The 26082-nt window shown below is 42.1% G+C and overlaps 2 protein-coding genes and 1 pseudogene across 4 annotated transcripts; 1 reads left to right on the forward strand and 2 right to left on the reverse strand.

The window, feature by feature from the left end:
- The first annotated feature begins 877 nt into the window (after positions 1–877).
- Positions 878–25294, forward strand: Mob1a (MOB kinase activator 1A). Of its 2 annotated transcripts, none has more exons than XM_045152391.1 (6): positions 878–1074; positions 5161–5327; positions 8008–8101; positions 12524–12657; positions 22018–22181; positions 23573–25294. In XM_045152391.1, exons 1-6 carry the CDS (start codon positions 1061–1063, stop codon positions 23648–23650), a joined length of 651 nt encoding a protein of 216 aa, XP_045008326.1. In that variant the 5' UTR covers positions 878–1060; the 3' UTR covers positions 23651–25294. The 2 variants fall into 2 exon arrangements, with proteins under 2 accessions (XP_045008326.1, XP_045008328.1); XM_045152393.1 differs by having other exon boundaries at positions 5164–5327.
- LOC101598130 (RING-box protein 2) lies at positions 6498–7537 on the reverse strand. 2 transcript variants are annotated; one of them, XM_004668273.2, is made up of 2 exons: positions 7357–7537; positions 6498–7155 (listed from the first exon to the last, which is right to left on the reverse strand). In XM_004668273.2, the coding sequence occupies exons 1-2, from the start codon at positions 7535–7537 to the stop codon at positions 7043–7045; spliced, it is 294 nt and encodes a 97-aa protein (XP_004668330.1). In that variant the 3' UTR covers positions 6498–7042. The 2 variants fall into 2 exon arrangements, with proteins under 2 accessions (XP_004668330.1, XP_045008329.1); XM_045152394.1 differs by having other exon boundaries at positions 7034–7214; positions 7376–7537.
- On the reverse strand, positions 14479–17071 carry LOC105944755 (annotated as a pseudogene).
- Positions 25295–26082: the final 788 nt, after the last annotated feature.

The following is a 26082-nucleotide window of genomic DNA, read 5'->3' on the forward strand; positions in this document are numbered from 1 at the left end:
CTAGTAAATATGGGTGGACCAGGGCCTCCAACTTCTGTTTCCAGTTCTGCAAACAAACTCCTGATACATGCACCACTTTGTTTATCTACCTTTACATGGGCACTGGGGATCAAACAGGCCGGCCTTCAGGCTTTGCAAACAAGCGCTTTTAAAGGCGGAACCATCTCCCCAGCCTAAAAAATAGTTATAAAAAATAGGAAATACCAAGCAGGCCGTCGTGGCGCACGCCTGTAATCCCACCACAGGGGGAGTAGGGGTAGGAGGGTCACAGTGAGTTCAAGGCCACACTGAGATTACATAGTGAATTCCAGGTCAGCCTGGGCTAGAGTGAGACCCTACCTCAGAAAAAAAAAAAAAAAATACAAAACTGCAGGAGTGGACAACACTCAGTCACTTAACACTGTATCATAAAGTGCAGCCAGCAACTCACAGTTACTAAAGTCCTCCACCGTCACTAGAGAGAGAGAGAGCGAGCGAGCGAGCGAGAGGGAGGGAGGGCTTAGCGGTTAAGCGCTTGCCTTGAAGCCTAAGGACCTCGGTTCGAGGCTCGATTCCCCAGGACCCATGTTAGCCAGATGCACAAGGGGGCGCATGCGTCTGGAGTTCGTTTGCAGTGGATGGAGGCCCTGGCACGCCCATTCTCTCTCTCTCTCTCTCTCTCTCTGCCTCTTTCTCTGTCAGTCACTTTCAAATAAATAAATAAACATTAAAAAAAAAACACAGAGAGAGAAAGAGACAGGGGGCTGGGGGAGTGAAGAACTTGCCCGCAGAACGCTGATTGGCTGAACTCTAAAAGAGGCGGGGCGAAGAGCCCTCAGTGGGGCGAAGCGGGTCAAGGCGGGTTGGGCCTTATCTCGCGAGAATTTGTTGGTTCCGCATTTCGGGTGTGTGTGGTGGGGCCGTCGGGGAGGCTGAAGCAGACGCTGCGGTTTTCGCCGTCTTTGAGCTGCTGGAACCCGGCTCTGAGCCGAGGACTGTCGCCGGCCCTCGGTTCCCGCGCCTGTTCCGACTCCTGACCGGGGCGGGGGCCCGCGGCCCCTCCCCTGCGCCAGGGCCGAAGATGAGCTTCCTCTTGTGAGTGGGGCCGGGCGGAGGCCGGGCGGCGGGTCGGGCTCTGCGGAGGTCCGGGCTGGGGCGAGGCCCTCTGATGTAGGTGGAGGCGAGGAAACGGAGCGGCGCGCGGGGCCCGAGACCCGCTGCACCTCCAAACTTTTCCGGCCGTGGGCGGAGAGGAGATGCGGGCGGGCGGGCGCTGCGCGGCCCCCGCCGCGGTAGCCTTAGTTTCTCCCAGATCGGCATCCACCAACTTCCAGCTTCGGTCCGTGCGGACTTCGCTCTCCGCTCCGTCGGCTTTACATGACCCGCTGTGAAATGTGGGGTGCTGGGGTTGGACAGGCTTGAAATGAAATGTGGGCCTTGCAGCCCGGCTGTAATGTCCGGATCTGATTCTGCCCATTTAACTGATTTTCGGACTGTGCAACTAACTACTCTTGGCCTCAATGGAATTTGGAAATGGAAATTGTAGAGATTATGCCTGGGTCCACCTGAGGCTTAAATGAAAAGTTTTGTGAATGTTGTGTTGATTTTTAAATTGATTCGAAAAGTATTTTGCTCTAGAATCTTATTAGGAGAATCTCTGTACCTTGTGTGTTAACTGTGTGTTACCTGGTCGAACGAAATAGTTGTGGCCTTAACAACCTTGACATTTTAATTAAAAATACTGAATTACTTAAGAGCTGATTCAGTTAATATGAGAAAATGGGTTCTTTGTAGTATTTTGCTGTTACAAGGTAGTATTACTAAACAAACATATTTGTCCAAATAAACCCCCAACTCTTCCCATTTCCTCCCCTGCTTTCCACTTACCCTCTCCTGCTATGAATTGAACCAGGATTTTGTACATATAACTAGGCAAGTGCCCTACCCTGAACTACATCCCCAGCTCACTTTGGGTTATTTTCTATGGATGTTGTATGTGCATTACAATTGATTACCATGTCAAAACGGTTGTATGATTTTTTTTTTTTTTTTCATTGAGACTGGCTTTCACTATGTAGCCTGTCTGACCTGATACTCGATGTAGACCAGCTGGTCTGGAACTTGTGTGACCCTCCTGCTTTTGCCTTCTGAGTGCTGGGGTTACATGTGCGTGTCACTGGGCCTGACTGTATGATTTAGATTTCACTATACTTTCATGTTACTGAATTATCACACACAGACTGAGTTACTGTTTAGGTATTGTGATCATGCACAGTTGCCTTTTGGACTTAAATATGAAGTTTTGTTTTGTTTGTTGTTTTGTGCTACTAGGCCTGGTGCATGAAAGGCAAGGGTTCTAATCACTGGGCTACATTCCCCTCAGGCAGGGTCTTGCTCTAGCCCATGCTGACCTGGAATTCAGTATGTAGTCTCAGGGTGGCTTCGAACTTGAGGCAGTCCTTTTACCTGTGCCTCTCAAGAGCTAGGATTAAAGGCATGTGCCACCACACCTGGCTCCCAACCCTCTCTTTTTTACTTACTTTGAGACAGAGTTTTACTCTGTTGTCCTGGTAGGCCTTGAACCTGGAATCTTGCTACCCCAGCCTTCCAGGTAATATGGGTTAGACCAGTGCCATCAGGCTTGTCTTACATGTGAGTTTTTACTCTCAACTATGTCAGGCTAATGGATGCTAAGTTTTTTCCATTTTCAGCTACCATGATTAATGATACTATGAACATTTGTGTTACAGGTGTTTTTGTTTGTTTTGTTTTGTTTTTCAAGGTAGGGTCTCTAGCCCAGGCTGACCTGGAATTCACTGTGTAGTTAGTAGTCTCAGGGTGGCCTTCAACTCATGGTGATCCTCTTACCTCTCTGCCTCTGGGAATGTGTGCTCATATCTTGTGGTGATATACTGAAAAGTGAATTGCTGGTTCATGTGATGACTTATATGTTTAGCCTTTTGAGAAACTACCAAACTTTTTCTCAAAGAACCTCTCCCCTCCTCCCCAGGTAAGGTTTCACTGTAGCCCAGACTGATCTGGAATTCACTATGTAGTCTAAAAGTGGCTTTAAACTCACAGCAATCCTCCTACCTCTGCCTCCCTAGTGTTGGGATTAAAGGCATGCACCACCACATACTTTTTTTTTTTAGAGCGAGAGTTGGGGAGAGGGAAAGAGAGAATGGGTGGGCCAGGGCCTCTAGCCACTGTAAACGAACTTGACACATGTGCCACCTTGTGCATCTGGGGAATTGAACCTGGGTCCTTTGGCTTTGTAGGCAAACATCTTAACTGCTAAGCCCTGAAGCACAAATCTTAATTTTGATGATCCTATTGAATCTTAAAATTATTTCATGCTATTTTTCTGGATTAAGTCCTAGCATTCAGTTTCTTATCCCAATGTTTAAAGATCTGGTCCTGCTAATTTAATACTTCCTCAATGAGGATAGTTCTGCATCATGTTTGAGTTTTTTACTGTTTTTACTTCCTACACAGTTACTTAAAAATTTAAATTCCTTGGGCTGGAGAGATGGCTTAGTGGTTAAGCGCTTGCCTGTGAAGCCTAAGGACCCTGGTTCGAGGCTTGGTTCCCCAGGTCCCACGTTAGCCAGATGCACAAGGGGGCGCACGCGTCTGGAGTTCGTTTGCAGAGGCTGGAAGCCCTGGCGCGCCCATTCTCTCTCTCTCCCTCTATCTGTCTTTCTCTCTGTGTCTGTCGCTCTCAAATAAATAAATTAAAAATTAAAAAAAAAAATTTAAATTCCTCAAGAAAAAGTGAAAATCTGCAGGTCTGTTTCCTTCTCCTTCTTAGGAGTAATTACCAATTTTGATATGTATTGTTCTGTTGCTTTCTATGCATTAAAAAATGGGCTCTACTGTAATTTGGCTGTGTAATATGTTTAGCTATGTTTTGAATAGGTCTTACTCTAGGCCAGGCAGACCTCAAATTCTGTATGTAGTCTCAGGGTAGTCTTGAACTCATGGTGATCCTTCTATCTCTGCATCCCAAGTGCTGGGATTTAAAGGTGTGAGGTGTATTTTCATTTTCTGTTTTACTAGTGTACAGTATTCCATGATTGGGTACGTCATAGTTTATTCCACTACTTGTAAACTTTAGGACTATTACCTTTTACTTTTTTAACTATGGAGAACAATCTTAGCAAACAAACCCATATCCATATCTAAGGGAGAGATCTTTAAATAGAATGGGTAGATTAAGGAACTTTGTAGAGTTAAAAGATGCTTCCAGGTGGAGAGTTGGTTTAGGGATTAAGATGCTTGCCTGCAAAGCCAAAGGAACCAGGTTTGATTCCTCAGAATTCATGTAAGCCAGATGCACAAGGTGGCACAAGCGTCTGGAGGTCGTTTGCAATGGCTAGAGGCCTTGGTACCCCATTCTCTCTTTCTCAAATTAAAAAAAAAAAAAAAAAAAAAGCTGGGCATGGTTGTGCATGCCTTAAATCCCAGCATTAGGGAGGCAGAGGTAGGAGAATCACCATGAGTTCAAGGCCACCCTGAGACTACATAGTGAGTTCTAGGTTAGTACTGGCTAGAGTGAGACCCTATCTCAGAAAAAAAAAATTAGTTTATGGGCTAAAGAGATGGCTTAATGGTTAAGGCACTTGCCTGCAGAGCCAAAAGACCCAGGTTCAGTTACCCAGGACCCAAGTGAACTGGATGCACAAGGTGGCACATGCATCTGGAGTTTGTTTGCAGTGGCTGGATGCCTTGCTGCACCCATTTTCTCTCTCTGTCCCTCTCAAATAAATAATTCACTTTATAAAAGATGCTTCCTGTCTTTAATCCCAACACTTGGGAGACAGAGATAGGATTGCCATGAGTTCAAGGCCACCCTGAGCCTACATAGTGAATTCCAGGTCAGCCTGGGCTAAAGCAAGACCCTACCTCTAAAAGAAAAAAAAAAAAAAAAAAAAAGATGCTTCCATATCAAGAACTAGAATCTAGTTTTTTTTTTTTTTCCTTTTGTTAAAGTGTTCTTTATTCCAGCCTTCTAGATGGGCATAATAAAATTGCCTTATTTGTGAAATTGTGCTGCTACTCTTGCTTTTGTAGGTGGAAAGTCAAGAAATACTTTGTCATTTCACAAAGCAGCTGATATACCTAAAATTTTGTTGGTGTGCTTTCAGACCTAAGTCAGACATTTTAACTTTAACCCAACAGCAGCAGCCGCTCTTCTAAAACATTTAAGCCAAAGAAGAATATCCCTGAAGGCTCTCATCAGTATGAACTCTTGAAACATGCAGAAGCGACTCTCGGAAGTGGCAATCTGAGACAAGCGGTTATGTTGCCAGAGGGAGAGGACCTCAATGAGTGGATTGCTGTTAACAGTAAGTTTTTTGTTTTTGTTTTTTTCTAGGTAGGATCTTGCTGTAGCCCAGACTGACTTGGAATTGACTGTAGCCTCATGCTGGCCTCGAACTGCAAATAAATGCCACATGCATGTGTCACATTGTGCATCTAGTTTATGTGGGTACTGGGAAATTGAATTTGGGTCCATAGGCTTCATGGGCAAGTGCTTTAACTGCTAAGCTGTGTCTCCCTCCCTTTTTTTTGTTTCTTTTTTTTTTTTTTTTTTTTGGTTTTTCGAGGTAGGGTCTCACTCTAGCCCAGGCTGATCTGGAATTCACTATGGAGTCTCAGGGTGGCCTTGAACTCACAGTGATCCTCCTACCTCTGCCTCCCAAGTGCTGGAATTAAAGGCGTGCGCCACCACGCCCGGCCCTTTTTTTTGTTTCAAAGTAGAGTGTCACTCTAGTCCAGGCTGACCTGGAATTTACTATGCAGTCTCAGGGTGGCCTTGAACTCATGGTGATCCTTCTACCGCTGCCTCCTGAGTGCTGGGATTAAAGGCGTGTGCCACCATGTCCACTTCTCCCTACCTTTTTTGAGATAGCATCTCACTCTAGCCTAGGATGTCCTGGATCTCACTTTGTAGTTCCAGCCTGGCCTCCAACCTTCTACCTCTGTTGCTCCTACTGAGTGCTGGGAATAAAGACATTTACCACCATGCTGGGCCTCACTGTGCTTTCTTTTTTTTTTTGTATGATAAATTAGTTTATTAATCTTAAGGTAATACATAAAATTATAATAACCCAAAGTAAATAAAATAATCTATTTATTAGTAAAACATTGTATAATAAGCTCCAATGTTATGTTCATAAGCATTTCCCCTCATTTATATTTCACTAAAATATACATTACAATGTAACCTTACCAAAAATAGAAAATAGCTCCCCCGCCCTTTTTTTTTGTTTGTTTTTTCAAGGTAGGGTTTCATGCTAGCTCAAGCTGACCTGGAATTCATTAGTAGTCTCAGGGTGGCCTCGAACTCATGACAATCATCCTACCTCTGTCTCCCAAGTGCTGGGATTAAAGGCATGAGCCACCACGCCCAGCAAAAATACCCTTTCTTACTCAATGATTTAGCAGTGAGATAATGGTAGAACTGGGTTTCCTTGGTGAGTCAAACAGAAAAAAATCTCTCAAAACAATCAAAATCCCATTTTCCTGAAAGTTACATTTTATTTACCACATTCACCAGTTCAAAATTAAACTCCCATTTAAATCAAATGAAGAGGCTATAGGTTACCCAATACCCAACATATTATCAGGAACAAACTGATGGTAAGAGTTGGGTATTAAACTGTTCTTTATTTGTCACTGTAATATTCTTTTTTTTTTTTAAATCAAGCAAAAGCATGCAAATGTTCCTCTGTGAATGCAACTGCTCTTACAGCCCCTAGCATACCAACAGGTAAGTGATAAAGGTTGTCCAATTTGTTAGAGTTCTCTAACCAGTGTGTATAACACACACAACAGAGGTAGGAAAGACCATCTTTCATAAATGATCTTGAGTATAGAATTTCTGAAAATTAAGCTGAGAAAATGCTAAACCATGCCTCTGATGAGTCCAGGGAACCACAGATCCATTACTTTCTCTTTGAAGAACAAGCCCCTAGAGTCTTCTAGCATTGCGGGGCACTTGACAGCAACACCTAGGAGGGCCGAGATCCACCACACCAGGACCGCCTTCTACTGCCACTCATTTGCCAATTCTTTGGACCACCCAATCCTGCTGGCAGAGGGGACAGCGGTTGTTCTGTTTCACCCACAAGGACATGCAGCAGTTGTGGAAAGAATGATTACATTCTCCCAGACCACAACGCAATCCTCTTGTTTGTTTTCAGCTTGACATCTAAGGCAGGCATTTGGAACTCACTGTGAAGCCCCAAGATGACCTCTAACTAGAGGTTATCATCCTGCCTCAGTCTTCTGAGTGCTGGGACTACAGGCATGTGCCGCCATACCCAATCCTCCACTGGAAATGATGATCCCAGTTCTTAAGAGGTCGAGGTGTGAGAACCATCACCTGCACCCTGCAGATGGCGCAGGTATCGCACTCCACGTCCCACCTCCACATGGCCACCGCGTTCCACTTCTTGAGCCAGAACATTTTGTCGGCCCCTGACTTGGAGCCTGCGCTCCCGGAGTGCGAGGACAGGGTGCAGGGCTCCTCGCCGTCCTCCACGTTGGCCATGGCGGCGGCGCCCCTCACTGTGCTTTCTTAATGAGAATGAAACGAGTAGTTAAAATCTATTTGGACCCTGTGTTGGTGGCACACACCTTAATTCCAGCACTCTGGAGCCCAAGCTAGGAGGATTGCTATGAGTTCGAGACTAGCCTAAGACCACATAGTGAATTTCAGGTCAGTTTGGGGTAGAGTGAGACCCTACCTCAAAAAGCCCCACCCCCCCAAAAAAAATCTATTTGGACTTATAGGTCTCCTTCAAATGGGGTGCCATAGTGGTGCATGCCTGCAGTCCCAGCTGCTTAAGAGGCTGAGGCAGGAGTATTTTTTTGAGCCCAGTATTTTTTTTCCAGTCCATCCTGGGCAACATAGACCCCATCTCGAAAAGAAAGCATGGTCCATTTGTAACTCCAGCTGAGACATACGACATTTTTGGTTCTGTTTGCATATTTAACACAGTTCTGATACTATCTCTGCAGCTGTGGATTTCTTCAATCAGATCAACATGTTATATGGAACTATTACAGAATTTTGTACTGAAGCAAGCTGCCCAGTCATGTCTGCAGGTCCCAGGTATGTGGTCAGCAAAAGTTACATAGGCATTTGGATTACTTATGCTTCATAACTAATTGATGTGTTAAATAATAAATACTTTTTTTGTTTTTATTACCTGTTGCCTGTGTAAAAACAATCCAGGGCTAGAGAGATGGCTCAGTGGTTAAATGCTGTTTCTGAGCAAGCATGAGGGCCCGAAGGAGCCTAGTACCACTTGATCCAATCTCTATAACCCATATAATAATAAACGGTTGGGCTTGGCCATGCCTTGTGCCTGTAACCACTATCCCATGGAAGAACAGAAACTGGAGAATTGCTGGAACTGGCAAAAAACAACACCCCCCCCCCAAAAAAAAAACACAAAAAAAACTAAGCTGGGTGTAGTGGTGCCTACCTTGAATCTCAGCAGAGGCAGGAGGATCACCATGTGTTTGAGGCTATGCTGAGACTACATAGTGAATTCTAGGTCAGCCTGGGCAAGAGTGAGGCCCTACCTGGAAAACCCAACAAAACAAAACACAAAATAGCAAGCTCCAGGATCAGTATGAGACTCCAGACTCTGGCTCAAATAAGAACAGGTACCAGAATGATGAAGCTGGACAACCCACATCCCAATTTCGCTCTGGCCACCACAGGTGAGGGCGTGGAGTGCTGCATGGGCACTTACATGCTTATACCACACAAACCCCTCCCCCAATTCACTCCTGAGCTTTTGAGTTTTTAGCTATCACTGTTACTAATAATACTTTAGGATGTTGATATTGAATATTAGAGTAAAAAAGAAATTCAAATTAAGTTTATCTGTTACCCCAAAAGTTCTGTTTTACCTCCCCCCCCAGGAGGTAAGGTCTCCCTCTAGCCCAGGCTGACCTTGAGTTCACTATGTACTGTCAGGGTGGTCTTGAACTCATGGCAATTCTCCTACTTCAGCCTCCCAAGTGCTGTGATTAAAGGTGTGCACACCAAGCCTAGCGTGGATCTTTTTTTTTTGTTTTTGGCATTTTTTTTTTCCCCTAGGCTGCTTTGGAATGGTTCCTACGCTGCCATCTTAACCGGAATTGTGTTTAGGGCTTTTAAAATTATTTAATTTTAATTTAATTTTATTTATTTACAAGCGTGTGTGTGCAAGAGAAGAGACAGAAAGAATGGGTGTGGTAGGACCTTCAGCCACTGCAAACAAACTCCAAATGATTGTGCCACATTGTGCATCAGGCTTTATGAGGGTACTGGGGAATTGAACCTGTGTCCTTTGGCTTTGTAGGCAAGTACCATAACTGCTAAGCCATCTCTCCAGCCCTGTTTTTGGCTTTTAAAAATTTATTTGATTGGCATTTATGGTTCCTGTTATTAGTTTTTTGATGAATTTCTTGTGAGAATATTTTTTAGAGATCTTTGTGAGGAGTGAGTGGGGGGCAGAATATATGAATAGGCATGCCACAGCCTTGTGCTGATGCAAACGAACTCCAGATGCATGTGCCACTTTGTATCTGGTTTTATGTGTGAGTACTGGGGAATTGAACCTGGGCCATCAGGCTTTGCAGACAAGCACCTTTAACTGCTGAGCCATCTCTCCATACTAGGAAAATTTTGTGGTTTTTTTTTTTTTGGAGTTTGGCCCTAGAAATGTAGCTCAGCACTGCATAAACAGTTTTATAGACTCACCCGTGATTCCAGCACTAAAGAGATCACTCTGGAGGATCAGGAGTACAAGGTCATCCTCAGTAACATAGCTGGTTGGAGGTCAGCCTAGACTATAGGAGACTCTGTTTCAAAAATATTATTATTTTAAATAAATTTTGTTTATTTTCAAGCAGAGAGAGAGAAAGGCGCAGCAGGGCTTCTAGCAGCTGCAAACAAACATTAGATGCATGTGCCACTCTGCATCCAACTTTACATGGGTACTGGGGTCTCAAACCTAGGTCATCAGTCTTTGCAGGCAGTGCCTTAAACACTGAACCATCTCTCTAGCCCTATTTTTTTTTTCTTTTTATTGCCAACTTCCATGATTGTAAACAACATCACATGGTAATTCCCTCCCTCCCCCCACCTTTGAAACTCACTCTCCATCATATCTCCTCCTCTCAGTCAGTCTCTTTTTTTATTTTGATGTCATGATCTTTTCCTCCTATTATGATGGTCTTGTGTAGGTAGTGTCAGACACTGTGAGGATGGGTATCCAGGCCATTTGTGTTTGGAGGAGCAAGTTGTAAGGAGTCCTACCCTTCCTTTGGCTCTTACATTCTTTTGATCACCTCTTCTGCAATGGACTCTGAGCTTTGGAAGGGGTGGTAGAAGTGTTTCAGTGCTGAGCACTCCACTGTCACTTCTTCTCAGTACCATGGTACCTTCTGAGTCATCCTAAGGTCACTGCCATCTGAAAAGAGAAGATTCTCTAACCAAAAGTAAGAGTAGCATTAATATATGGGTATGAGCATTAAGAGAAGTGCTTACTGAGCAGTTTGATGAGCATAGTATATACATTTAGCCAGACAGCAACAGATGTTACACTCCTAGAGCTCATGACTACCCCTGTTGTAGGCTTTCAGTATCAGGGATGTATTCCCTTCCATGGGGTGGGCCTCCAGTCCAATTAGAGGGCAGTTGGTTTCCCCCATAACAGACGTGCCACTATTGCACCCATTGGCTCATTTGGCCTGGCTGGGCAAATTTAAGGCTTGCAGTGTCCACTTGTGAGTATCTTCACTGGTGATTTCTCTCTCTCTGGGATAATTTTTGTTGTTGTTTTTTGAGGTAGGGTCTTACATTGGTCCAGGCTGACCTGGAATTCACTATGTAGTCTCAGGGTAGCCTTGAACTCACGGTGATCCTCCTACCTCTGCCTCCCAAGTGCTGGGATCAGAGGCGTCCACCACCATGCCTGGCTTCAGGGAGAATTTTTAATTGGCTTTTTTGATTTTTTATTTATGTATGAAAGAGAGAGAATGGGTGTGCCTGGACTTCTATGTACTACAGATGATCTCTAGACACATGGGTCACCATGTGCATCTGGCTTATGTTGGTTCTGGGGAATTCAACCTGGGTCCTTAAGTTTCGCAGGCAAGCACCTCAACTGCTAAGCCATCTCTCCAGCCCTTAATTGGCTTTTTTGTTTGTTTGTTTGTTTTTTCGAGGTAGGGTCTCACTCTGGTCCAGGCTGACCTGGAATTAACTCTGTAGTCTCAGGGTGGCCTTGAACTCATGGCAATCCTCCTACCTCTGCCTCCCAAGTGCTGGGATTAAAGGCGTGCGCCACCACTCCCAGCTCTTAATTGGCTTTTTAATACTTGATTTGTTTTGTGGTACTTATGTTATATTACTGAAAATGGCAACACAGTTTGGAAATAATTATCTGGCTTAAATAAAGGTGGTAGGTTCAAAAACATTTTGAGGCTGGGATATAGCTAAGTTGTAGTACACTTTCCTAGTGTACATAAGACTCTGGGCTCCATCTATAATATTGAAACAAAAAAAGCTTTGGCTGTGATAAGTTTCAAGAAATATTTAAAAGGAGGATAGAATTTTATTACTTACAATGTTAGGTCAAGGTTTGTTGGGAATATTTCAGTGTGCTTCCTTCTAGTCCTTTTTTGTATAATAAATGATTGTATTGATAGGTAGTATTAAGATGTTTGCCTCTTAGAAAAGGTTATTCTGATTTTGCTATAGGTATAAAGGGGAAAAAATCACATTATTTTAGGAGGAATGTTGATTTTATATTGTAAGTTTTTTCTTCAAATTGAAAGAAACTAAACTAAAATAATTTTAAATTTGACTATGGCTTAAATATCTAACCTGTGAACTTTTGCATGAATCTTTCTAGTTGTCCTAGTTCAGCAAAGATAAAGAGAGAAAGTGTGTGAACCTAAAAAGGCATTTCTGGGCTGGAGAGATGACTTAGTGGTTAAGGTACTTGGCCTGAGAAGCCTAAGGACCCATGTTTGATTCTCCAGATCCTACTTAAGCTAGATATGCAGAGGTGAGGCAAGTGCAATGTCACACATGCCCACTAGGTAGCACACGCATCTGGAGTTTAATTTCAGTGGCTGAGGCCCTGGTATGCCAGTTCTCTCTCTTTCTCTCTAAAATAAAAAGTAAAAATAAAAAGCCTTTCTCATTTTACAATCTTAGTCCTATTCTTGGTGATAGTTTGTGGCCAAGGATCTTAGAATATAGAGGAATAATCCTTCCTCATCACACAGGAAGTTAATCTTCCCCAGGGCTGTCTTCTCAAGCATACCGCCAGTTTATCTTCCTTTTATCTTTCAGTGGTAAGGATCACATTTCAGAATGGTCCTGTAGGAAACTCAGTAATCTTCCTGAGAACTATGTTGAATTTGTTAAAGTTGCCTACAGCTTCTATTGTCAACAATGTGAATCTACTTATAAGTTGCACAATTTTAAGGTTTTTCAATACTATTAATAACTTGTTTTTCTCTCCAGGTATGAATATCATTGGGCAGATGGTACTAATATTAAAAAGCCCATCAAATGTTCTGCACCAAAATACATTGATTATTTGATGACTTGGGTTCAGGATCAGCTTGATGATGAAACTCTTTTTCCTTCTAAGATTGGTGAGTTAATGTAGAACTGGTTTTCTTTCTGAATGATAGGTATAATCTTCAAATGCTAATTATTTTTAAATAATTTAATAAAAACTGCTACATATGTAGTTCAAAAGGCATTACCAGTGTACTTATCCCCACCATATTTGTGTCTTCCTTTTGTTTTTTTTTTTTTCACTTTAGCTCAGGTTGACCTGGAATGCACTATTGTTGTCTCAGGGTGGCCTCCAACTCTTGGTGATCCTCCTACCTCTGCCTCCAAAAAAAAAAAAAAAAAAAAATCTCAAGAGAACTGCCAGGTGTGGTGGCTCACACCTTTAATTCTAGCACTTGGAAGGCAGAGGTAGGTGGGTCACCATGCGTTCAAGGCCACCCTGAGAATACGTAGTGCATTCCTGGTCAGCCTGAGCTACAGTGAAACCCTACTTTGACAAACCAAAAAAAGGAACAACAACAAAAAAAAAAACCCAACTCAGGAGAACTAATGAAATATTAACACATACAAAGTCTAATGATTAGTTACAAATTTAGATAAAAATAACAGCTTTTGAGCTGGGCATGGTGGCACATGCCTTTAATCCCATAGCAGTCAGGAGGCAGAGGTGTAGGAGGATCACTGTGTTCCAGGCCACCCTGAGATGACATAGTGAATTCCAGGTCAGCCTGGTAAGAACGAAACCCTATCTCGAAAGAAAAAAAAAACAAAAAAAGACCCCATAAAAACAGCTTTCCTATATATCAAATAGCCCATTACAAATAAGATAACCAGGGCTGGAGAGAGGGCTTAGTGGTTAAGTGCTTGCTTGTGAAGCCTAAGGACCCTGGTTTGAGGCTCGGTTCTCCAGGACCCACGTTAGCCAGATGCACAAGGGGCGCACGTGTCTGGAGTTCGTTTGCAGTGGCCAGAGGCCCTGGCGTGCCCATTCTCTCTCTCTCTCTCTCTCTCTCTCTCTCTCTCTCTCTCTATCTATCTGCTTCTTTCTCTGTCGTTGCTTTCAAATAAATAAAAATTAAAAAATAAGATAACCAAAACTAAGTATGTATGTTAATAAAAAATTAAAACAAGAAATTTCTTTATTTTATTTTTTTTAATTTTTGTTTTTTTGAGGCAGGATCTCACTGTAGCTCAGGCTGACCTAGAATTCACTATGTAGTCCCAGGGTGGCCTCGATCTCTCAGCAGTCCTCCTACCTTTGCCTCCAAAGTGCTGGGATTAAAGGTGTGCCCTACCATACCCAGATAGAAATTTCTATATCTCCTTTTTTTTTCCTGAGGTAAGGTCTCCTTCTGGCCCAAGGGAAATTTCTGTATCTTAGGCCTACTTTTTACTATAAAAATCTTTGCCTGGTAGGGCGGGGGGAAATAAAAAGGATAAAATGCTTAGGAATAAACTTGAGAAGCTTGATGGAATATATAAGAAAAAACAAATTATGTTTGTAGCTGAGGCTGGCCCAAACTCCCTGTGATGAGCTACTGACCTAGTAACTGAGATGACAGGCATGTACCACCATGCCCAGCTCAAAGATTATATTCTTATTTTATTTATTTATTTGTTTGTTTGTTTTGTTTTTTGAGGAAAGGTCTCACTCTAGCCCAGGCTGACCTGGAATTCACTCTGTATTCTCAAGGTGGCCTTGAACTCCCAGCGATCCTCCTACCTTTGCAGGGATTAGAGGTGTGTGCCACCACACTTGGCTATTATTACTAATTTTTGTTCATAGTTATAGTTTCTTTTGCTTCAGAAAGTGATTTTTATCCAGAAAGAGAAAAAGAAAAAAAGGACAAGATGTCCATCTGTTGGTTCCCTTACCTCCCCCCTCCAATTGCTCCTCAGCCCCCTAGGATTGAACCCTGGCTAGAGCCAGGAGGCAGATAGCCCCCCTTTAAAGGCAGCAACATAGAGGTGCTGAAAATCTCCATGTCTTGAAGCATCATTTTGTCTTCTGTCACCATGTTAGTAGCCACACCCTTGTGGCCAAAATGACCACTCCAACCAATTCTGTGAATATAATTTTTTCCTGTTGGTGGGAAGGGCATAATTGATGACTAAAGAAACTTGTTGCACGTCAATGCCTGTGGCCAGCAGGTCAGTGGTAATCAGCACTCTGCTTGAGCCAGACCACAACTCCCTCATGATCACATCTTGTTCCTTTTTTTTTTTTTTTTTGTATTTTTTCTGTTTATTTTTATTTATTTATTTGAGAGTGACAGAGAAAGAGGCAGATAGAGAGGGAGAGAGAATGGGTGGACCAGGGCCTCCAGCCACTGTGGGTCCTGGGGAATTGAGCCTCGAACCGGGGTCCTTAGGCTTCACAGGCAAGTCTTAACCACTAAGCCATCTCTCCAGCCCACCTTTTCAAAAGTTTATTTATGTATTGAGAGAGAGAGAATGAGAAAGGGTCCCACTGTAAATGAGCTCCAGATGTATGCACCACAATGTGCATCTGGTTTATGTGGGTTCTGGGGAATCGTACCTGTATCCTTAAGCTTTGCAGGTGAGAACCTTAACCACTAACCCATCTTTCCAGCCCAGCCCTCATCTCATTCCTTTTGATCCATGTCTCTAGGCATGGCAGAGACAGTGAAGTCCTGGGCATGTATCTTCTCAATAAGCCAGTCCACCTTCCTCCTGGTATTAATGAAGATCAGTACCTGGGTAATGGTCACTGACTCATCTAAGTCACACAGTGTGTCACACTTCCACTCCTCTTCCACATTGGTGTAAAATTGGTGGATGCCCTCCAGGGGCAACTCTTCCTTCTTGACAAGAATCATAGGGTCCCTCATGAATTTCTTGGTCACCTCAAGCACATCAGTAGACATTGTGGCTGACAACAAAATTACCTCTGTATTGCTGTCTAGCTTTTGGAATATATCATAGGTCTGGTCTTTGAATCTACCACTTAACATTTCATCAGCTTCATCCAGTACAAATGTCATGATGTATTTGGGAGACAGGTGTCTCTGGTTAACCATATCATATCAAACACCCATCCAGGGGTACCCACAATGACAGGGGGAGCTTGCTTCTGCACTTCAGCACACACATTGGTGCCCCCAATGCAGACATGACAAGAGGCACCCTTATAATCTTTTAATGGCATGACCACTTTTTGTATCTCCTTGAGTCTTAACAATCTGAATCTAGTGCTTGATTCTACCTTCTCCAGAACCCTCGAAAGAATAGAGTAGTAGCAGGATTGTGCCCTAGGCCTGAAACAGCTTTGGCCACCAAACCAGGCATCAAGCTAGGATAAAGAAAGGACTTCCATCTGTTCTGCTCTTGACTGATGTAAGAACACCACCAATGAGTTTCTTTGCCCATTTCCAGGGGAAGGGGGGGAGGGTCAGATTTTTTCTAACCTTAATTTTTTTTTTTGGAAGAACAAATCTCCCAGAATAGCTAAGGATATTCTTAAAAAGAAGAGAGAAATACTAGTCTTGTAAGATAAATTTAAGCTGTAGCTCCATTTCTTTTAAAAAAATGTTCTACTAAAACAATATTTCCTATTGACATTTTCATATTTAAAAAAATTACATATTAGACTGAGGCAGACAGAAAGAGTGAGTATAGGCATGCTAGTACCTCCTGCCACAGCACATGAACTCCAGACACATGTACCACTTTATGCATCTGGTTTTTACATGGGTACTAGGGAATTGAACCCAAGTCATTGGGCTTTTTTTTTTTTTTTTCAAGCAAGTGCAATGTAAGCAGAGCATATTCAAAGAGATTATAGCAAGTTGTTACACTTGGGCCAGGGGTGATGGAGCAAATAATAGAGCACACATTATAAATTTGTAAAACACATTATAGAACCCAATATCTGAGAGGTGGAAATAGGATTTTTGGGTATTGTTTGGTTTCTTGTTTGTTCTTTTCGAGGTAGGAGTCTCATTCTTAGCCCCAGCTGACCTGGAACTCACTTTATAGTCCCAGGCTGGCCTCAAACTCACAGTGATAGGAAGATTTTTTTTTTTTTTTAGTTCAGAGCTAGCTTGAGCTACAGAATGTGATCCTGTCTCGACAAACTTTTATTTTTTTTGTGTGTGGGGGGGTTCGAGGTAGGTTCTCACTCTAGCCTAGGGTGACCTTGAACTCACAGTCCTCTTATCTCTGCCTCCCTAGTACTGGGATTAAAGGCATGTGCCACCACGCCTGGTCTAACAAACAAACTGTTTAAAAATATTTTTATTTACTTGAGAGAATAAGAGAGAGGGGGGAGAATGGGCACACCAGGGCCTCTTGCTGCTGCAAATAAACTCTAGATACATGCACCACCTTGTGCATCTGCCTAACATGGGTCCTGAAATATTGAACCTTGGTCCTTTGGCTTTTCAGGGAAGGGCCTTAATTGTTAAGCCATATCTCCAGCTCCAAACAAAACTTTTTACACCTACGTTATTTGTTACTCACTTCCATTCTGTTACTCACTTTTCTTTTTACTTTTATTTTTTTGGTTTCTCGAGGTAAGGTCTCATTCTAGCTCAGGCTGACCTGGAATTCACTAGTCTCACTCAGGGTAGCCTCAAACTCATGGTGATTGTCCTACCTCTGCCTTCCAAGTGCTGGGATTAAAGGTGTGTGCCACCATGCTCGGCTACTTTTACTTTCTTTCCCACAGACAATTATTTATTTATTTATCTTTTATTACTTATTTGACAGAAACAGGGAGAGAGAATGAGAGAATGGGTACGCCAGGGCCTCCAGCCACTGCAAACAAACTCCAGATGCGTGTGCCTCCTTGTGCATCTGGCTGTTGTGGATCCTGGGGAATCGAATCTGGGTCCTTTGGCTTTGCAAGCAAACGCCTTAATCGCTAAGCCAGCCCTCCAGATCTTGACCCTATCTTTTTTAAAGGTTAAATATGTATGTATGTGGGTGTGTTCCTATTGAGACAGAGTCTCATGTAGGTCAGACTACCCTGTGTATCCAGCTGAGGGTGGCCTTGGACTTTTGACCTTCTTGCCTCTACCTCCCTACTGCTGAGATTATAGGCCTACTCTGCTCTGCATGTCAACTTTGTCCTTTTCTTAGCTTCCCATTCCATGATAATTTATTAGGCCTTCTAGAATCCTCCCCCTGCCTCCTCCCCATGATCTTCTATGTCTTTTGCTATTTATTTAATTTCACTGCACAAACTAGTATTTTTGTTTTGTTTTGTTTTTGAGTCAGGGGTTCTCTGGAGTTCCTGGCTGGCCTTGAATTCACAGTTATCCTACTGCCTCCTGAATACTGAGATTAGCTTTATTTTATTTAGTTTATTTATTTATTTTGTTTTTTTCCAGGTTGGGTTTCGCTCTAGCCCAGGCTGGCCTGGAATTCACTGTGTATTCTTAGGGTGGCCTTGAACTCACAGTCTCCTACTACCTCGTTCTCCTGAGTGCTGGGATTAAAGGCATGTGCCACCATGGCCGGCTAATTTTTATTTTTTCTTTTACAACATATCCAAGATGGACACACATTTTGAGAGAAAAGAAATCCCCCCCCCCAAAAAAAAGTTTAAAACTTCACTAAGATTCAGGCAGGATGGTAACCATGAAATTCAGCAAATTGCACTAAATATCAAACCATTAAGGACTGGTTAAGGGAAAATGCATGAAAAGAGTATTTTTAAAAGTTATATATTTATTTGAGAGAGAGAGAGGCAGATAGAACATATGGGCATGCCACGGCCTCCAGCCACTGCAAATGAACTCCACACGCATGCACCACCCTTTGCTTACATGGATCCTGGGGAATCGAACCTGGGCCTTTTTGCTTTGCAGACAAGTGCCTAACCACTAAGCCATTTCTCCAGCCTGAAAAGAGTATTTTAAAAAATATTTACTTATTAGAGAGAGAGAGGGAAAGATAGAGAATGAGCACACCAGGGCTTCCTGCTGCTGCAAATGAACTCCAGATGCATGTGCCACCTTATGCATCTGGCTTTTCATGGATACTGGGGAATCAAACCGAGATGGTCTGGTATTGTAAGCAAGTACCTTTTAACTACTAAGCCGTTTCTCTAGCCTGGAAAGAGTATTTTTTGATTTTTTGAGGTAGGGTCTCACTATAGCCCAGGTTGTCCTGTAACTCACTTTATAGTCCCAGGCTGGCCTAGAACTAACAGCAACCCTCTTGAACCTCTGCCTCCCAAGTGCTGGGATTTTATTTTACTTGTTATCATTATTATTATTTTTATTTTGGCTTTTCAAGGTAGTGTCTCACTCTAGCCCAGGCTGACCTGGAATTTACTGTGTATTCTCAGGGTGGCCTTGAAGTCACGACAGTCCTCCTACTTCTGCCTCCCAAGTACTGGGATTAAAGGCATGTGCCATCACACCCATCAAGAGTTTTGTTTGTTTTGAGGTAGGGTGTCAATGTAGCCAAGCTGACCTGGAATTCATTCTGTATTCTCAGGGTGGCCCCGAACTCTCGGCAATCCTCGTACCTCTGCCTCCCGAGTGCTGGGATTAAAAGCATGCACCACCATACCCTGTGGCAAGAATATTTTTAATAAGCATCAGTTTCCTGAAAGGTTGAAAAAATGTACTTAAGAATAGGTCTGTGTAGTACGCTTGTGAGGCCTACTTCTGTTATCTTGGAAGCAGATACCTTTTTAGTGTTGATGTAGCTAGTGCTGGCTGTCACGGCATTCTCCTATCTGTTTTCTAAAAGACTTTGATACTGGCAGCTGTAGTTTGTCAGGAATGTAACTAGTCACATCCCCATCTCCACTGCTTGGAGAGAGGTCATTTAATCCTTCCCCAGTTCTTCTTTAAAGAGGTATTTATTTTCTTTGAAAAGTAGGGAGGTCTCCCTTCCCCCTTTTCAGGGACCAGTTCCCTTCCTAGGCTGCAGGAAAATGAAAACTAGCTTTCCAGAGTAATGAAGAAAAAAGAATTCCTACCTTTAATGCTGGTCATGACTCCAAGTGTACCCATCTTTATCCAGGATTGTGCATGCTTGTGTAATTTTTTTCCTGTTACAAATTACAAAAGTAATATTCTGTTTTTTTAAATCTATTTATTAATTTTTTTCATATTCTTTTTTCTCAATTTTTATTAACATTTTCCATGGTTATAAAAAATATCCCATGGTAATACCTTCCCTCCCCCCACTTTCCCCTTTGAAATTCCATTCTCCATCATGCCCCCTCCCCATCTCAAATCAATCTCTCTTTTATTTTGATGCCATGATCTTCTCCTCCTCTTATGATGGTCTTGTGTAGGTAGTGTGAGGTACTATGAGGTCATGGATATCAGGCCATTTTGTGTCTGGAGGAGTCCTACCCTTCCTTTGGCTCTTACATTCTTTCTGCCACCTCTTCCGCATTAGACCCTGAGCCTTGGAAGGTGTGATTGAGATGTTATTTAGTACTCCAGTCCCTTCTTTCCAGCACTATGATACCTTCTGAGTCATCCCAAGGTCACTGCCATCTGAAAAGAGAAGTGAGAGTAGCATTAATATAAGGGTGTGAATATTAAGAAAAGTGCTTACTGGGCAGTTTGATAAGCATAGTATATACATTTATCCAGACATCAGCAGATGTTACACCCCTGGGGCTCATGACTACCCCTGTTTTAACTTTTCAGTATCAGGGATGTATTCTCTCCCATGGAGCGGGCCTCCAGTCCAGTTGGAGGGCAGTTGGTTTCCACCATGTCAGATGTGCCACTATGGCACCCATTGGCTCATTTAGCCTGGCTGGCTAATTATAAGGCTTGCAGTGTCCACTGTTGAGTATCTTCACTAGTGGTATCTCTTTCTCCCATTGAACTGCATGTAGAATGGCTTCTTCCAGTTTTCTGTCACCTGGTCTACATGGAGGAGGTTATCAGCTCAATTCCAGCAGGATTTCTCAGTGGCCTTGCAGCCCAAGTATGTGGAGTCTTCAGCAATAGGGTCTTACCATCTATTCCTGGTGGGAAACCAAGGGCCGCAGCAATGGCCTATAATGTTTTGGGGGCATCAAGAACCTCCCTGGCCAACAACTCACTGGAGGTATCCCATCCCTGGCACTGAAAATTTTCTAACAATGATCTATGGCTCCTGAGTGTTCCATTATCCAAAACCGGAGGATTCCATATGATTTATTTGTGTCCTTAGATTTTGATTAGCCCTCCTTCCACCTTTCTTTTACTCAATCTCTTCCCCTGACCTCACTTTGGGCCTTTTCACCCCTGTTAATCTGTTGTTCTACTTACATATATACAATGCCAACCTATTAAGTACTCTCCTCCCTTCCTTTTTCTTCCCTTTATATCTCCTTTTTAACTTACTGGCCCCTGCTACTGAGTTTTTTCCTTCTCACACAGAAGCCCAATCATCTGTACCTAGGATTCACATATGAGAGACAACATGTGGTGGGTGCTTGGCTTTCTGGGTCTGGGTTATCTCACTTAGTAAAATCCTTTCCAGATTCATCCATTTTCCTGCAAATTTCATAACTTCATTTTTTTTCCACTGAGTATAACTCCATTGTATAAATGTGCCATATTTTCATTATCCACTCATCAGTTGAGGGACATCTAGGCTGGTTCCATTTCCCAGCTATTATGAATTGAGCGGCAATAAACATGGTTGAGCACGTACTTCTAAGGAAATGAGATGAATCCTTAGGATATAAGCCTAGTAGTGCTATAGCTGAGTCATATGGTAGATCAATCTTTACCTGTTTTAGGAACCTCCACACTGATTTCCACAATGGCTGGAACAGATTGCATTCCCATGAACAGTGTAGAAGGATTAATATTCTGTTTTTATTCAAAATATTTGTTCCTATTGCATTTAATCTTGGAAATATAATATTAAACAACTAAACTTTTGTTTATTTGAACTGTGGTTCTGGAGCATTTTATGTAATCTGATGCCTATACTTTCTGTATTTAAGGCAATCAGAATAAAGTGTGATATGTGAGATATACTCAGCCTTGGGATATTTCTTGCTTTTTAATGTGCTGAAACAGGCATGTGTTTGTTTAAATATTTACTGGAGAGAAAGTGACAAAGAGAATGGGTGTGTCTGGGCCTCCAGCCACTGCAAATACCTCCAGACAGGTGTCACCTTGTGCATCTGGCTTATATGGGTACTGGGGAATCAAACCTGGGCCTTTAAGCTTCACACATAAGCACTTTAACCACTAAGCCATCTCTCTAGCCCCTGTGTGTTTTATTTGCTTCAGTTGTTCATTATAGTATTGAGATTTGTTGCTGGGTATGGTGATGTGCTTGGGAGGATGAGGTAGAGTCTCAGGCCATCCTAGGGCTACAGAGTGAGTTCCAGGCTAGCCTGGGCTAGAATGGACTGTCTCAAAAAGAAAAACAAAACAGAAAACTTGCTGCTATTCAGTTAGATCAAAGATTAATAGATATTTTGATTACAGGTGTTCCATTTCCCAAAAACTTTATGTCTGTGGCCAAGACGATTCTAAAGCGGCTGTTCAGGGTTTATGCCCATATTTATCACCAGCACTTTGATTCTGTGATGCAGCTGCAAGAGGAGGCCCACCTCAACACCTCCTTTAAGCACTTTATTTTCTTTGTTCAGGTAGGTGAATCATGTTGATTTCTGGGCCTTGGACTTGGACTGACTTCTTGGATTGATAATGTCATATGAGCACTGTGTCTTGCTCATAGACACAGAGCAGCTGAATGCAAGCATCATTTGTAAATGTAGAAAGTTGTAAAACAAAATGTAAAAAGTCTATTTTCTCATAGGTAGTCACTAGCAAAAGTTCACTTTGTAGTTGTCAGGTCAGTTCTATACAAACTCACTTAAATATTCTCTTTTGATTTTAATGTTCAGCACAAGGAAGACCTTACTTATACCTGCTTTTGCCTATTTAATAAACTCCATTACATGGACACAGAAAAAAAATCAGCTTACCCTGCTTTTAAATGACACAGAACATTTTGTGAGCAAACTATGGAATTTTCTACAAATCAAGCGAGCAATTTATTCTTTTGTGTTTTTTTTTTCTTTTTTTTTTTTGAAGGTAGGGTCTCACTTTAGTGCTGGTTAACTTAGAATTCACTATGTAGTCTCAGGCTGGCTTTAAACAGTTTAATTATGGAATCCTCCTTCCTCTGCCTCCTGAGTCCTGGGATTAAAGACATGCAGCACACACCAGCTGAATGTCCTCTAAATTTAGTTCATTCTAACTATCTGTAGGGAGGTAACATTGGATCTCACAGGTTGAGAACTCAGTCCCATAAGTCAACTGCTCGTTTCACAATGCCAGTCTAAAGTAATGGGCCGTCATCCCTACTACTGATAAATACACTGTATAGGATCTACCCTCTCTGAGTTTGACTAATGTTGCTGGAGTGGCTTACAGAACTCAGCAATCTGCTGATTTATTATTATGAGATACAGATGAACAACCAGCTGAAAGAGATTTCTAGGGTGAGGTACAGGAGAAGGGAGATGGAGCATCCATGTCCTCTCAGGTGAGGCATCCTCCAGGAGCTCTACAGATCTCTGAACCCTGTTCTTTGGGCTGGGGAAGGAGGCTGGGAACTTCTTTATTTGGCCATGGTTGGCTGTTAGTGATTAACTCACTCTTCATTCCCCCATCCCAGAGGTTGGGGAGGCAGATACCCCAGCAGTATAATCATGCCTTGGTCATTCTGGTGACTAGACCACCCTGATGCTATCCAGGCCACCAGGCATCTCATTAACACAGGAGATAGAGTTGTCAGAATCTTTTGAGGCGCCAATGATTTCAGATTTGTGTGTCAGGCAACAGGGAGGAAGACTAGCATATATGATAATATTGCACCTGTATTTCATAAGAATAAAAACAAGTTTTTTAAATGTTCAGAGGTCATTTGATCTTTTGGATTTTAAAAAACTAAGGTTGGGAATCCTGTCTCTAAAAGACATGTAAAGTTTTGGTTTAGGTCAATTTTTAAATTGTATTTTTTTTCTCTTTTTAGGAGTTTAATCTGATTGATAGGCGCGAATTGGCACCTCTTCAGGAATTAATTGAGAAGCTTGGATCTAAAGACAGATAAATGTTTCTTCTAGAACACAGTTACCCTCTCCCTCTTGCTTCATCTAATGCTCTCTCAATGCTATCTGGCATAGACTAGTGATATAGACTGTAAGAAAAAGGGATAAAAAAGATATCCATTGTCCCAAAGGTAGGTTGGTGTAATAGCTTCAGAATGAGACCTTAAGGACACAGATCAGAAGTACTGTGTGGCCACGCCTGCTTTCGTTAAGAGTCCTATGGAACATGTGATGACTAGTTTGTAGTTATTCTTTTATTCAGGAATATAACTGCCTTTGTTTCAGGTAATAACATAATGGATGTTAAGAATTTTCAGCAATAATTTATTAATAAGGTTTCTAGAACAAATTAAACATAATCAGAAGAGTTTTATTCTGATTTTTATTATAAGTAGAAAAGGTATGTTTAAGTTTCCTTATAATTTACAACTTCTTGTCTCTTTGGGTAACCTTTTAGTTTCAAGGTTGTATGCTAATGTTTCTATAGATAAGAATATCTTTTTTTTTTTTCTAGCCAGGCATGGTTATGCACACTTGTTACATCCCAGCACTCTGGAGGTAGAGACCAGCTTGGAATACATAGTGAGACCTTGTTGTCTCCTCTCTCCCCTTCCCCCCCAAAAAAGAATATGTTTATTTTTGAAAATCCATGCTGGATGGTCTAAATCATCATGTGGCCTATATGGAATGGAATTAACCAAAGTTATTTTTAAAGTGACTTCATCTGAGATTGTATCCACATTTGTCTAAATTATTAGGGGAGAGTGTATCTGAAGTAACTATGTCTTCTAAGGATGATCTTGTAGGTTTATTATTATTATTTAATTCACTTGAGACCAAGAGAGAAAGAGAAAGAGGAGTGAGAGATGATAGGCGTGGCAGGGCTTCTAGCCATTGCAAATGAACTCCAGATGCATGCGCCATCTTGTGCATCTGGCTTATGTGGGACCTGGAGAATTGAACCTGGACCCTTAGGCTTCACAGGCAAGTGCCTTAATCACTAACTCACCTCTCCAGCCTAGGTTTTTGTTTTAAAATGCTTCTTTCAAATTAATATGTAGCTTTTGACTGAGAAAAAAAAAAGACTTCTAAAAAAACTGTGACAAATTTAACACTCTCAGCCACTGTCTTCAGTGACTTTGTTTTTCCAAGGCCTTGCAGTTCTGAATGAGAGGAAAGTATTCAGAGTACTTCTCTTCTTTGTTTCCTGGTTCCCCTCCCAGCCCCCTAGGTAGGGTCTCAGTCTAGCCCCACTGACCTGATACTCGTTGTGTAGTCCCAGGCTAACCTTGAACTCATGGCCATCCTTCTACCTCTGCCAAGTGCTGAGACTTCTGTGTTTTTATTGTGACTTGAAACTTAGTTTATGTAAAGAAATACACAAACTTTATACCAGTAAGGACAAAACTTAAGGCCACAATAAAAAAGCCTTGAGTGTGTGCACACTTACAACACGGCAGAAGGGTAGCTGTGCTGCTTATGAGAGCAAACTTAAAAGGAGACAAAAATGGTAGAAGTACATTAAAAATAATCTTCATTCTGGTAATACTCAATGGATAGGTTGTGCTGTAGGGTTTTATCTTGTTTTGTATTGAAACTTGAATTTTTTCTTTTTGCATTGGGATAAAAGAACTTTTCTCATTTGATTCCTTGACTCTTGAAGTGTATGATGGCTTACGATGCATCCCAAGCACTTGCTAGACTGGCAGTGCTCTAGATAGTCAGCATTCTGTCACTCAGAGTTGAGGTTTTGGGAACATCCCCACCAGCTTCCTTGATTGCTTTATAAAGGTTAGATTTCATGAGGGGTCTTTTTGGTTGTTACTTATTTTTATTATTCCAGTAGACTATAAGGAAAAGAATTGCTTAAAAAATCCAGTTTTAAAGCTGAGTGTGGGGGCACACACCTTTAATTCCAGCACTCAGGAGGATGAGGTAGGAAGATATGTGAGTTTGAAGCCAGCCTGGAGCTACAGAGTGAATTCCTCCTTATCAGCCTTGACTAGAGTGTGAGACCCTACCTTGAAAAAAAACAAACAAAACCCCTCCAGTTTTAATGAGTCATTTTCAGTACATTCTTAAATAAGCCCAGAACTTTAAAGGTATTATTTCATTTAATTTAGGTTGAGACCATATATCACTGTTTGAGGATTTCAAGAAATGGGGTAATCACTTAGGAAAAACATTTGGGAATCCATGATGCTTGTTAATCCAGTGGTCCAGATGTCAGCCTTTTGCAAACAAGAAAGCAGGTTTAAGTCCCTAAGGAAATTACATTATTTAAAATTTTAAGAAAAATTTTATTTTTTCATCATTTCTAATACTTCAGAAATCTCAAAGAGAAAAGATCTCACTTGTCTGCATGTATTTTCAATGATAGAATTCCCTCTAGTTAACAAAGCTCCAAACGGAACCCGAGGTGGTTCTAGTCTAG

This window comes from Jaculus jaculus, chromosome 6, assembly GCF_020740685.1.
Source record: "Jaculus jaculus isolate mJacJac1 chromosome 6, mJacJac1.mat.Y.cur, whole genome shotgun sequence".
Classification (NCBI taxonomy): domain Eukaryota; kingdom Metazoa; phylum Chordata; class Mammalia; order Rodentia; family Dipodidae; genus Jaculus; species Jaculus jaculus.